The 11014-nt window shown below is 43.6% G+C and overlaps 1 protein-coding gene and 1 long non-coding RNA gene across 5 annotated transcripts; one reads left to right on the top strand and one right to left on the bottom strand.

The window, feature by feature from the left end:
- Nucleotides 1-260: 260 nt before the first annotated feature.
- On the bottom strand, nucleotides 261-10750 carry si:ch211-217a12.1 (alanine aminotransferase 2-like). 4 transcript variants are annotated; one of them, XM_053685228.1, is made up of 13 exons: nucleotides 8353-8443; nucleotides 4331-4532; nucleotides 3805-3964; nucleotides 3588-3677; nucleotides 3343-3451; nucleotides 3085-3218; nucleotides 2683-2926; nucleotides 2347-2426; nucleotides 2089-2225; nucleotides 1749-1923; nucleotides 1472-1627; nucleotides 1250-1362; nucleotides 261-698 (listed from the first exon to the last, which is right to left on the bottom strand). In XM_053685228.1, the coding sequence occupies exons 3-13, from the start codon at nucleotides 3943-3945 to the stop codon at nucleotides 608-610; spliced, it is 1470 nt and encodes a 489-aa protein (XP_053541203.1). In that variant the 5' UTR covers nucleotides 3946-3964; nucleotides 4331-4532; nucleotides 8353-8443; the 3' UTR covers nucleotides 261-607. The 4 variants fall into 4 exon arrangements, with proteins under 4 accessions (XP_053541203.1, XP_053541205.1, XP_017338855.1 ...); XM_053685230.1 differs by lacking the exons at nucleotides 4331-4532; nucleotides 8353-8443 and adding an exon at nucleotides 10548-10750; XM_017483366.3 differs by lacking the exon at nucleotides 4331-4532 and having other exon boundaries at nucleotides 8353-8491.
- On the top strand, nucleotides 4937-8447 carry LOC108273811 (uncharacterized). Its single transcript, XR_001814374.3, has 3 exons — nucleotides 4937-5110; nucleotides 5406-5465; nucleotides 8360-8447. It is a non-coding gene; the product is annotated as an uncharacterized LOC108273811 (long non-coding RNA).
- Nucleotides 10751-11014: the final 264 nt, after the last annotated feature.

Raw genomic sequence — 11014 nt, forward strand, 5'->3', positions numbered from 1 at the left:
CGATCCTTTTCGTCCTAACCGACTGCACTATGTCCATGCAGTCTGGCTTTCTATCTATTTTCACTACATCACAGTGTCTGGATAAAATGGCATTATTAAACACAAGGAAATATCGCATCAAGTGTTAGACAGAATGTGTGACACAGCGCCCTCTAGTGTGTGGAGCTATACAGTACACACGAGGCCATTTCTTCTGAATGAGGATGAGCTCTGTTTAGCCATATGAGACATTTTGACATGACGTCATGTCAGGGCAGAAATCAACAACAGAAATTGTTTATTTATTATTTTTCTTGAAATGAAAAAAAAAACAATTCAACATTAAAAATCGTAGAATTGGGTGAAATCCGGTGCCCCGTCCTCAAGGTCTCTATCGAACATACTGTTTAAAAACCATCTTGAGGTCAAACTAAAAGTAAAAAAGCACGAGCAGTTCATCACTAGCAACACACACACACACACACACACACACACACACACACACGTTCCATCACGTCCGTGTTCGTTAATACTAAGTAGGTTACCGCACGGGTCGGCACTCTGATTGGTCGGACGCTGTGTTGAAGTTAACGCCGTCCTGCATCCTCTCAGTGCAAGGAGGAGAGTTTTATTCATACTGCCGCGTGAAACTCAGATGAAACTCCTTTATCTTCTCCAAAACTATTTTCAGTTTCTCAGTCGGAGGAAGGATCGTCATCCTGAACGGCAGGGAAGGGCACACGTCAACACTCGAGCCAAACAAACACACAGAAAGTGCGGTTGCAGACACTTAAAATAATCTTAATACTCGTCTAGCTAGCACTGCAACAAAACGCTAAGCTGCTCTACACGTTCAGCTAACTGCTAAATAAACATCAATCTAACCTAAACATTCAGCTAGCTAACACTTCTGACTGGATGCTAAGTTAATCGCAATACTTAGTTGTCTAGCACTGCTAACGAAAAGTTAATATCAGCTAGCTAGCACTGCTACCTGGCTGCTAATCTAATCCAAGTATTTGGACAGATTCCTAATGAAATGCTAAAGTAAAAACACATTTGAATATATAACTGGACAGTTAACCAACACAACAAAGTACGTTATATCAGCTGATCAGTTAGCTATAAGACTTAATGCTAAAAAACCAAAAACAAACAAAAACACGTAGCTATTTATCACTGCTAACTGCCTAGCATAAGGAAAGTCTGACTGAACAGACTAAACGGCGTAAAAATGAGCGATTTAATTCTTCCTCTTCGCTGTACAAACCTGAAATGGTACGTTCCGTCTTTCTGACCGAATCCACTTCCTGGTACGAGGCAGATGCCCATCTCCTCGAGCATCTTCATGCAGTAGAACATGTCCGGAGCCTGACCGTTCTCCTGCACACGGTGACAAAGAGCGACAGCTTCACTACTCACAGCACTTTAACGCTGATTAGAAAGCGAACAGCACGGACTAAACCACTCCAGGACGAACAAGGGGACGCACCTGAGCTGCAGACACGGCTTTAGGCGGGATGTGGATGCGAGGGAAGGTGTACATGGCTCCCTGGACCGGGTTACATGTCATCCCCGGCACCTGATTGAGAATCTGCTGTGTCATGCTAGCTTTCTTTGCTAATTCGGAGAGAGTGTGTGAGCGCTCCTACAGACAGGACCAGAGACAACACGGCGTCAGCGTTCCCGCCTTTTTACAAATCAAAATGGAGGACGCACCGTCGCTGAGTGTTTGGTGGGGAAAAACAGATATGGCCTATTTTACGTACCTTAATGAAGGTGTCGTATGAGGGTTCGTGCGGTTCAGGAGGATTCACCACCAGGTCCAGTAAAGCCTGTCCAGTTACAGGAGGACACAAGCGCACCGAGACCAGCTTCATCAGCTGAACTTTGACCGCAGGGTCCAAATTCACCACCTCCATGTAGCCACCCCGAAACCCACACCTGAGGGAAGACGGAACAAACACCTAATATTAGCATGTTAGGTCAAATTATCACAGTGTACCATCGCCTTCCTTTACCAGGTGATCGCTTACAACACCAATACAACTCCCGTTATAACCATTAAAACCATTACAAAATCGTATGAGGGTTTCATTCAGAACTTACTCTCCCATATAGCACTTTGAGGTGGAATGAAACGAGGCCAGCTCCACTCGGCCCGAGTACTCCGGACCCATCTCAAACAGCACCTTCTTGAACGAGTGAAACGCACAGCCATCTGCGTACACGTTGTCCTGGTAGACCTGCGTGGTCGGAAATCGGATTCATCGAGGACCTCCAGGAAAACAGAGTGAAACAGGGACAAAGGAGGAGAGAGAGAGAGAGAGAGAGAAAGAGAGAAGGGTTGAATTTCCATGAGCTCACCTCATCTGCCATCAGAAAGAGACTTTCTTCAGCGGCGAATCGGATCACGTCCTCGATGCACTGGCGGCTCTGCACCTGACCTAGCGATGGAAAACCCGAGCGTTAAAACGTGTTCCAGTACAGCTCTGTTGAGTTCTTAACTCCGATTGGTCAGAAAGCGTCGATTCGTTTTCTAGAATGGGAGCTCCGACGGTTGTTTATTTATTTAACATTTAGGGAAGGAGTCTCCAGTGTGGGAAAAGGTTTACGGCTGGAGTAAACTCCTCTAACGTTCAGGACAGAGGAGTTTACACTCGAGACTGTAGATCTGGACTATATTTTTGTTTGTTTTTTTACCGGTCGGGTTTCCGGGGTTGATGATACACAGGGCACGAGGTGTGCAGTGTTTCCTCGCCTCCTCCAGCGCACGCCGCAGCTCTCGGACGTCCAAACTCCAGCACGTTTCCTCGTCCAGATAATAATTTATCTGCACGGCGGCGAGCTCGGCGAGAGCGGCGGAGTACAGCGGGTACTGAGGGATAGAGATCATCACTCCGGTCCGAGAAGATCCTTCACCTGAGATCAGCAGCTTCAGCATCGTCTGGGAGGTGAGAGGGTCAGAGAGAGAGAAAAAGAGAGAGAGAGAGAGAGAGAGGGGCCACGCCCACAAGTGCCAACAGAACAAAGGGTAAGAGAAGAAGCTGGAGAACTATTGGTGATGCTGTGTGTGTGTGTGTGTGTGTGTGTGTGTGTGTGTACCACAATGCCATCACTGGCTCCAGCGGTGAGGTAGATGTTGTCTGGATTGCATTTGATCCCTCCGTCTCTCTTCTCGATGTATCGCGCCACGTCCTGTCGAACGAGCTCGATCCCCTGACTGCTGCTGTAAGATCCTGAGGGGCGGAGACGTAAAACGAACAATTAAACCACATCTGCAGTTTAAAAGAATAAACCGAAAAGTAAAACCAGGAGAAGAAAGAGAAATAAAAACAAGAATGTCGTAGCGTGAGGCTTTACCCAGACTCCCTCCGCAGCAGGCCTGAAGGATCCGTCGTGCTCGACTTTTCACGTCTTCTGGAAACCTGTCGTCACCTAGAAGATCGGGATACGAGCAGACGGCCAGCACCTGAAACATACACACATCAGCCATTATTTCAACTGCATTAAATTGAATACGCTCTACTTATTTTCAAGAGAACAGATGGTTGTTTAGCGTCACTACAGAAGCTAATAATTCAGGATCTCTGCTGTTTGACACCAACCTGCCTGAAAAAGGTGATGGGTTTCTGCCCCATGGCGTGGCAGTCTCCGATATTCGCCCTAATCACTTCAGTGAAGGGCTTCTTTACTCCCTGCGTGAGCAGAGAACATTAGACACACACCTTCATCATTCCACTGTGGGCGTGTCCCAAACCTCTCACCTTATTCCCTAATTCAGTTCCTCTTATAATCACATAGGTGTAACAAACCCATTCCTACCTGCTGAAGCTCCGTTTCGATCTGCGCAGCTCTCTGCACTATGGGCCCTCGCACCGCGTACTCCACCTTCTTCACATTCGGGTTCATGGTGTCTACCGTCAACACCTTCACGCCGCGAACCGCAACATGGTCCGTCATCATTTCTCCAGCCGGAGTCCCTCTGACAGGAAGCAGAGATAAACACGGCAGGCCCAGTCGAGTTACAAGTGTGAGGGAAAGGATTCATTTTTACTTTGTAATAGTTTTGTTCTTGTTCTGTTCATATTCATCTGAGATCAGTGCAGAATGTTTATCTACGTACAGAGACACAAACATGTTCTTCTGTCCTGTTCAAGGTTCGTCTAAACATCTTCCAAGATCCAAAAACAAAGCCTGTTTGAACTGCCTCAAACTGCTTCTTATCGGTACACAGAATTATGTCATGCTCTGCGTTTTGTATATATAGTAGTGGTTCAGCACAAGCACTTCAGAGCACTCTCATTATTCGATCCTGTATTAACCATCTTTCTGTAATAAACCTTTTTACCTTCAGAGGAAGAGTCTGCGAGTGTTGTCTAATTTCCACGACAATTTGGCGTCTCCTGGCTGGGCTGCACAAGTGTCCTCAGCTTTTCTGGACAAGAAGTAAACCGGAGGACGCTTGTGGAAAAGTCCCTGAAGTCCATGTTGATACAGGCGGTTTGACCTTTATTATGCAGAGCGAAAGACCGATGCAGCCTTGCCACTGACTGGTAGGAATCATCAAGAATTTAGAATTAGAATTTTATGAAGTCATTGTGTATTGCTGTCTGTATGGAAGGGAGACTCAAGGGCGTAGGTTTGCATATGGATAGTAGGGACATGTCCCTACCAATATTTTGGGAGGGCAGAATTGTCCCTACCAATATTTGCGTGAACTCGTTCGCATTATCTTTGGAGTGAAGTCATGTCAATTCCATAGCATACTCTCCCAGAAGCTCCAGGATTTAGGCATGCTAGCATTCGATTGGCTGAAAGGGAGGAGGGAGGGGCTATCTGAAGGCTCACCTTAAGTGCAGATATCGAGCTGCCAGTGTAGAGTACAGACACGGAGGCGAGGGCTGATCGGCTGACAAGTGTAACTACGTTATCAAGGCTGTCAGTCCATACCTCAAGCATGGGTGAAAATGTAGTCTTTCAGATGACTTTACTCCCTTTCCTCTATTGCCTGCACGGCACAGCATACGATAAAGTATTTTTCCCATGACAACACGTTTTGTACTTTGTAGATATCATGCCAGCAGAAAAACGACAAGACGTCAGAAGCTTTTTCCTCAACACCCAAAGCGTAAGTAATAGGTAGTACACTAACTGTCCAGTAGCCACATTGAGTTAAAATGAAAACCTGTCTGCGACCAAACGTCAGCAGCCTTGCACTGCGGAAAGTAACGCCAACTGATGTTAGTTAACCGTGTTAGCAAGCATTACCTAGCAAGCTAACCCTGGCTTCTGTCATCTGCAGGCTAGCAGTCAGGTTTCTAGCTTTAACATAAAATAGGTGTGAATACAAAATTATGTTGAGTTGAATTTAGTCTAGAAATCCCATGAAAATGTCATGATTTAATGAATGAGTTTGTCTGCAGGAAACTCAGCAGCAGGCTGAAGTAGAGCAGGATGAAACAGCTGCGTCTTCAGCGTTTCAGGTGAGGTCCTTGTTATGAATTCTATTTGGGAATTGTAGGGACGCATCAGCATTAAAGTCAGTCTTTAGGATGTTCAGCAGATATACAGTGTAACCTTTGAAAGTCAACACACTGGTCATGAGTTTGTTTTGAAAAAAGTCTTACGTCAAAACAACATAAGCTCCTGTTTTTTTATTGCGCATTCCAGGTAACATCAATCACACTGCATTTGGGTTGTTTTAATTAAGTGAAAATAAAAGTAATCAAAACAACACCGTTGCAGTTGATTTGTATGACCTGGAATACACAATTTTAAAAATGATTTATGGAAATGAATTAAAATGGTGGATATCTGTTTTTGTAAATGAACTCTTCATATGCTGTTATGGATTCATTGTAAATGACCACTTTACATGTACTGTACATACCATAGTCTACCTATTTTAATGTTAACTTAGTTCAAGTTATTATAACCCAGGATGCAAAAGAATAATTTGTGAATGTTGATAGAGACCAGGTTAGGTTTAGTTTCCTCTTTAGGAGACAGTCAGTGTGAGTGAGGACGATCCTGAAGCAGGTCGGTGTAGCAGTGTCATGGACATGGGGAGTAAACCATACCAGCCTGATCCAAACTTCATCCAAGTCCAGCAACTTCCAAACGAGATTTGACGGTTTCGGGCGAGCTGGTACAGTCAGTATTCATGGCTTCGCTACAATCCAACGCTGAAAAAGGTTCTCTGTTTTGAGTGCGTCAAAGCATACACCGTAAAAAAGTCCACTTTGGAAAAAAAGAATGACGCTGCCTTCTGCACAAAGGGTTTCAATAATTGGAAGAACGCCACAGGTCGCTTTAGTCGCCACCAAATAAAAGAAGGGACGCACAAGCAGCTGAACTGTTCGCCCTCGTAGAGGCATGAAGACGTGCTGAGGGACAGTCAGTAAATATCGACACAGACAGTAGATATGCCTTTGAGGTAGGACATGATTTTGGAACAATTTGGAAACACAGGAACTTCCTGTCGAGTTCAGGAACACACACAGTCCACCGCAAACGAGTCTCTGAGCTGCTGGACGCAGTCCTACTCCCCAGAACGACCGCAGTATGCAAATGTGATGCACACACTAACAAATTAGACCCTGTGTTCCTAGGAAACGCTCGAGCGGACAGTGCAGCAAAGCACGCAGCTGCATGTATGGTCTCCTACGCCGACGAGGAAAAGGCTGTGTGGCTGCACGGTTGTATTGAAGTTTATTGTGTGGAAGACTTAATGATCAATCACGCCAATCACATCGTTGCAGAGGAAGACTGCATGACGCACACACTTTCACCCAAATTTGGTATTTAGCTCATCATGGTGACGGGACTAAGTGCCTAAGGCGACGTGATTTCTATAGGTCCCAGATAAGCCCACGAAGTTCTCTAGTAGACTATAGCTGCAGATTGGACGACAATTAATAGTTATAAATAAATAAATATTCATTAATATTTATTTGGATGACAATTAATAGTTATAAATAAATATTCCTCTGACCATGACGACTCTCATTTCACCCTTAAATGAGCGTGCTTGACGACAGGATACTTTATATCCATAAAAACAGCCTTAGCGCCTTCATTATGTCTGTTTCATGATGAATTCAGTTGAACCGTGAAAGGATTCTGAGGTTCTGATGAACTCACAGCATAGTGATTTCCCTGTTAATTTGACTTATCATATTTTGCAATGATAAAAGAAGAAGAATGATAAAAGGGGGAAGTGTGCAGGAAATGATTCATTTTTACTTTGTAATAGTTTTGTTGTTGTTCTGTTCATATTCATCTGAGATCAGTACAGAATGTTTATCTGCGTACAGAGACACAAACATGTTCTTCTGCTCAAGGTTCGTCTAAACATCTTCCAAGATCCTAAAACAAAGCCTGTTTGAACTGCCTCAAACCGCTTCGTATCAGTACACAGAATTATGTCATGCTCTGCGTTTCGTATATATAGTAGTGGTTCAGCACGAGCACGTCAGAGCGCTCTCATTATTGTATCCTGTATTAACCATCTTTCTGTAATAAGCCTTTTTACCTTCAGAGGACGAGTCTGCGAGTGTTGTGTAATTTCCACGACACAAGCTAGCTAGGTTATTAGCACAAAAACCCCCGCTATAATTAGCTAAATAATTAGTTAAATAATCAAAACATTACACTGACGTTAATTTTGCGATTAAAAAGAGCTAGCTCCAGGTAACGTAGACGAATCATCATCACATTTACGTTCCGGAATTGTTAGAAAGAAATTCGTTCTAGTGAACGAACTACCCACTAACTCGACAGCGCTTACATGTTGCACTGAAAAGCGAAATCTTGTTTAGAAACTAGCTAGCTCCAGATAGCGATCATTGCAAGCGGAGATCAGGGGTGGTGTAAACTCAACTGGATAAAATCGTCAGCGAGTACCCTTGTGAAAGTGTATGAAAACGTACATATGGCTCGTTTTAATACTTCATATATACTAAATGTGGCATTTCAAACCAAGTTACGTGTATTTAAATTGCAATTAATGCTTTTAAGATAAGTCTGTAGAGCATGTGTGCTTTGTTTTGATGATGTATCTTGGCAATACCTTGATTATATTGTGAGAAAAAGCACACTTGGCTAAAAAATAAAGAAAGAAAGAAAGAAATATTATTATTTTTTCAATCCAGTGATGTGAGGACAAGCAACCATCCGACCAATCAGGTCACTGCTACGACAAGCGCTCAGCTGGACAACATCTAAACATTAAGGGGTGTGGATTTGGCCTTGAAAAACAGCTAGATTTAGCTTTCTCTCAGTCCGTCCTGTGTACGTGCTGCTCATCTTGCTTTCGTAATAAAAGCTATGAGTCTCTGTATATAAACACCTCAAAAAGACCTGTCCTACCTTACAGATCATCAGACCGACACCTGAGTGGCAGGAGGAGTCCTTTACTTGGTGAAAACCCTTCCTATCTAGGCAAGATGGGGATTACTCTGGAGTTCCTGAAGAGACCAGAGGTGTAAGAGGAGCTGTACAGTACAGCACGCACTGCACTCGTCAAGACTAGTAACACATATTACCTGTAAAAAATATATTTATATAAAAAATAAAATAAAAAATTAAAGTGCAGGAAAGCCCAAACATGCCCAAGACCTCCGAAGCTATGATTTGCTGAGCTTCCGTGACATCTGGCAGCGAGTGGAAGCACATGCTGGCCCGGCTATTTTTAAATCGCTTAGCACACACCGTGCGCCTCGAGGTTCGAGTGTAGAGTTTCCACAACCGCACGTGTTTGAAAGATCACACGCTACGTCAAAGCGAGAACATGTTCCGACCAGCTGAAGCTTCTTCAGGATCAAAAGAACGAGGGGGAAAGCAGCACAGTGCTGTTAATATGCCACGGCACTGATTACTTTCCGGGAAGAGAACGCTGAGGACCGTGTCCGCTCCTTACAGAAACCCACACCCCAGTCCTGGGTCGAAGACGCAGTCGTGCGAACGGCTCAGGCGTCAGATGACGCTCGTAAAATTGTGCTTTTGTCATAAAATAAAATGATGATATGCTCACTGAGGTTAAAGCCGCTAGGCAACCGAGAAACATGGATGATGAGCTAGCTAGTGACTGGCGATTTATCTAGGATCTGTTCACGTCTACCTTCAACATTTACATAAACACCAGGAACGTCAACAGTTCCCTCCGAAGTGTTGGTAAATCACTACACCGTAGCTGCCCTTAGGGCTATAACTACCCTGCAATTACCCTTAGTAATAAAACTACCCTGCAATTACCCTTAGGAATAAAACTACCCTGCAATTACCCTTAGGGCTAACACTACCCTGCAATTACCTTAGGGCTAACACTACCCTGCAATTACCCATAGGAATAAAACTACCCTGCAATTACCCATAGGAATAACACTACCCTGCAATTACCCTTAGTAATAAAACTACCCTGCAATTACCCTTAGGGCTATAACTACCCTGCAATTACCTTTAGGAATAAAACTACCCTGCAATTACCCTTAGGAATAAAACTACCCTGCAATTACCCTTAGTAATAAAACTAACCTGCAATTACCTTTAGGAATAAAACTACCCGTATGACTAAACCTACGCCGTAATTACCCTTAGGACTAAAACTACCCCTAGGACTAAAATACCCTTAGGGCTAAAACTACCCTTTTACTAAAATTACCCGTACGACTAAACCTACGCCGTAATTACCCCCAGGACTAAAATACCCTTAGGGCTAAAACTACCCTTGGGAATAAAATTACACTTAGGAATAAACCTACGCCGCAACTACCCGTACGACTAAACCTAAGCCATAATCACCCTTAGGGCTAAAACTACCCTTACGTCTAAAATTACCCTTAGGGCTAAAACTACCCTTACGTCTAAAATTACCCTTAGGGCTAAAACTACCCTTACGTCTAAAATTACCCTTAGGGCTAAAACTACCCTTACGTCTAAAATTACCCTTAGGGCTAAAACTACCCTTACGTCTAAAATTACCCTTAGGGCTAAAACTACCCTCTTACTAAAATTACCCATAGGGCTAAAACTACCCTCTTACTAAAATTACCCGTACGACTAAACCTACACTGTAATTACCCTCAGCATCGACGGCACTGCTAACTCGACTTCCGCCATTTTGACAAACATCAACAGCACACGACTCAAAGCAACAAAGCTGTCAGAAAAGTCCGACTCCTGGGCCGGTCACGTTCAGGAATCATCTACCAGAACCCCAGCAGACTCCATGAGGATCAAGTCCTGACATCAAACACTTTATTTTTAACCCAAGGGAGCAGAAAAATGCACTGAAACCGTATAATGTATACGTGAAACTGTTTCGAATAAATATATCTCATCAAACTTGCACAGGAAATAACGACCAAATACGGCGTGTGGAAGAAGGAACATCAAGAGGCTGAAAACCACAGTGTGGATATGAAATTGCTCTATACATAAAATTAACTACTTAAAAACAAAGAGATGGAGGTTGACATGTACGGTGTCAGAAACACGTTCACACACACACACACACACACACACACACACACACACACACACAGTGTTAATAATCACATACTCACCTCAGGCACCGTTGATGAACACACTCAAAGTCACTCAAAGTCAGTTCCCCGTCTGAGGAACGGACACCTCCTTCAGCTGGGAGGAACGACCTTTGACCTCTGTGACCTCAAAGAGTCCAGAAAGTCACAGACAGCTCCTCCCACCTCAACTGGTTCCGAGGTCCAAGTTCAGAGAAAGCTTAAAGGACAGTGAGGAACTGAGAGTCTGAGAGTGCGCGTGTGTGTGTGTGTGTGTGTGTGTGTAAGTGAGAGAGAGCAAGAGAGTGAGTCAGTCGAGTGATGTCAAATTCAGACGAAGATTTTCTTTAGCGCGTGAAAACAATACTCTTTTTTTTTTTTTAAAAAAATAATTAATTAAAAAAATTACAAAAGTGTGTTTCTAAATGAAATTCTCTTTTTTTTAATAAAAAGTGTCCTTTTTATTTTTTACAAACACATAAAACAAATACTGATTACAGACTGATTAA

This window comes from Ictalurus punctatus, chromosome 13 (assembly GCF_001660625.3).
Source record: "Ictalurus punctatus breed USDA103 chromosome 13, Coco_2.0, whole genome shotgun sequence".
NCBI classification, from domain to species: Eukaryota; Metazoa; Chordata; class Actinopteri; order Siluriformes; family Ictaluridae; genus Ictalurus; species Ictalurus punctatus.

Excerpts from the sequence above, each read along its gene's own strand:
- si:ch211-217a12.1 (XM_053685230.1), bottom strand. The coding sequence starts at position 3,945 with ATGATGACGGACCATGTTGCGGTTCGCGGCGTGAAGGTGTTGACGGTA. Across the intron at positions 2,427-2,682 it reads CAACCCCGGAAACCCGACCG|GTCAGGTGCAGAGCCGCCAG; the intron begins GTAAAAAAACAA and ends TTCCATCGCTAG. Across the intron at positions 1,363-1,471 it reads AAGCCGTGTCTGCAGCTCAG|GAGAACGGTCAGGCTCCGGA; the intron begins GTGCGTCCCCTT and ends CACCGTGTGCAG.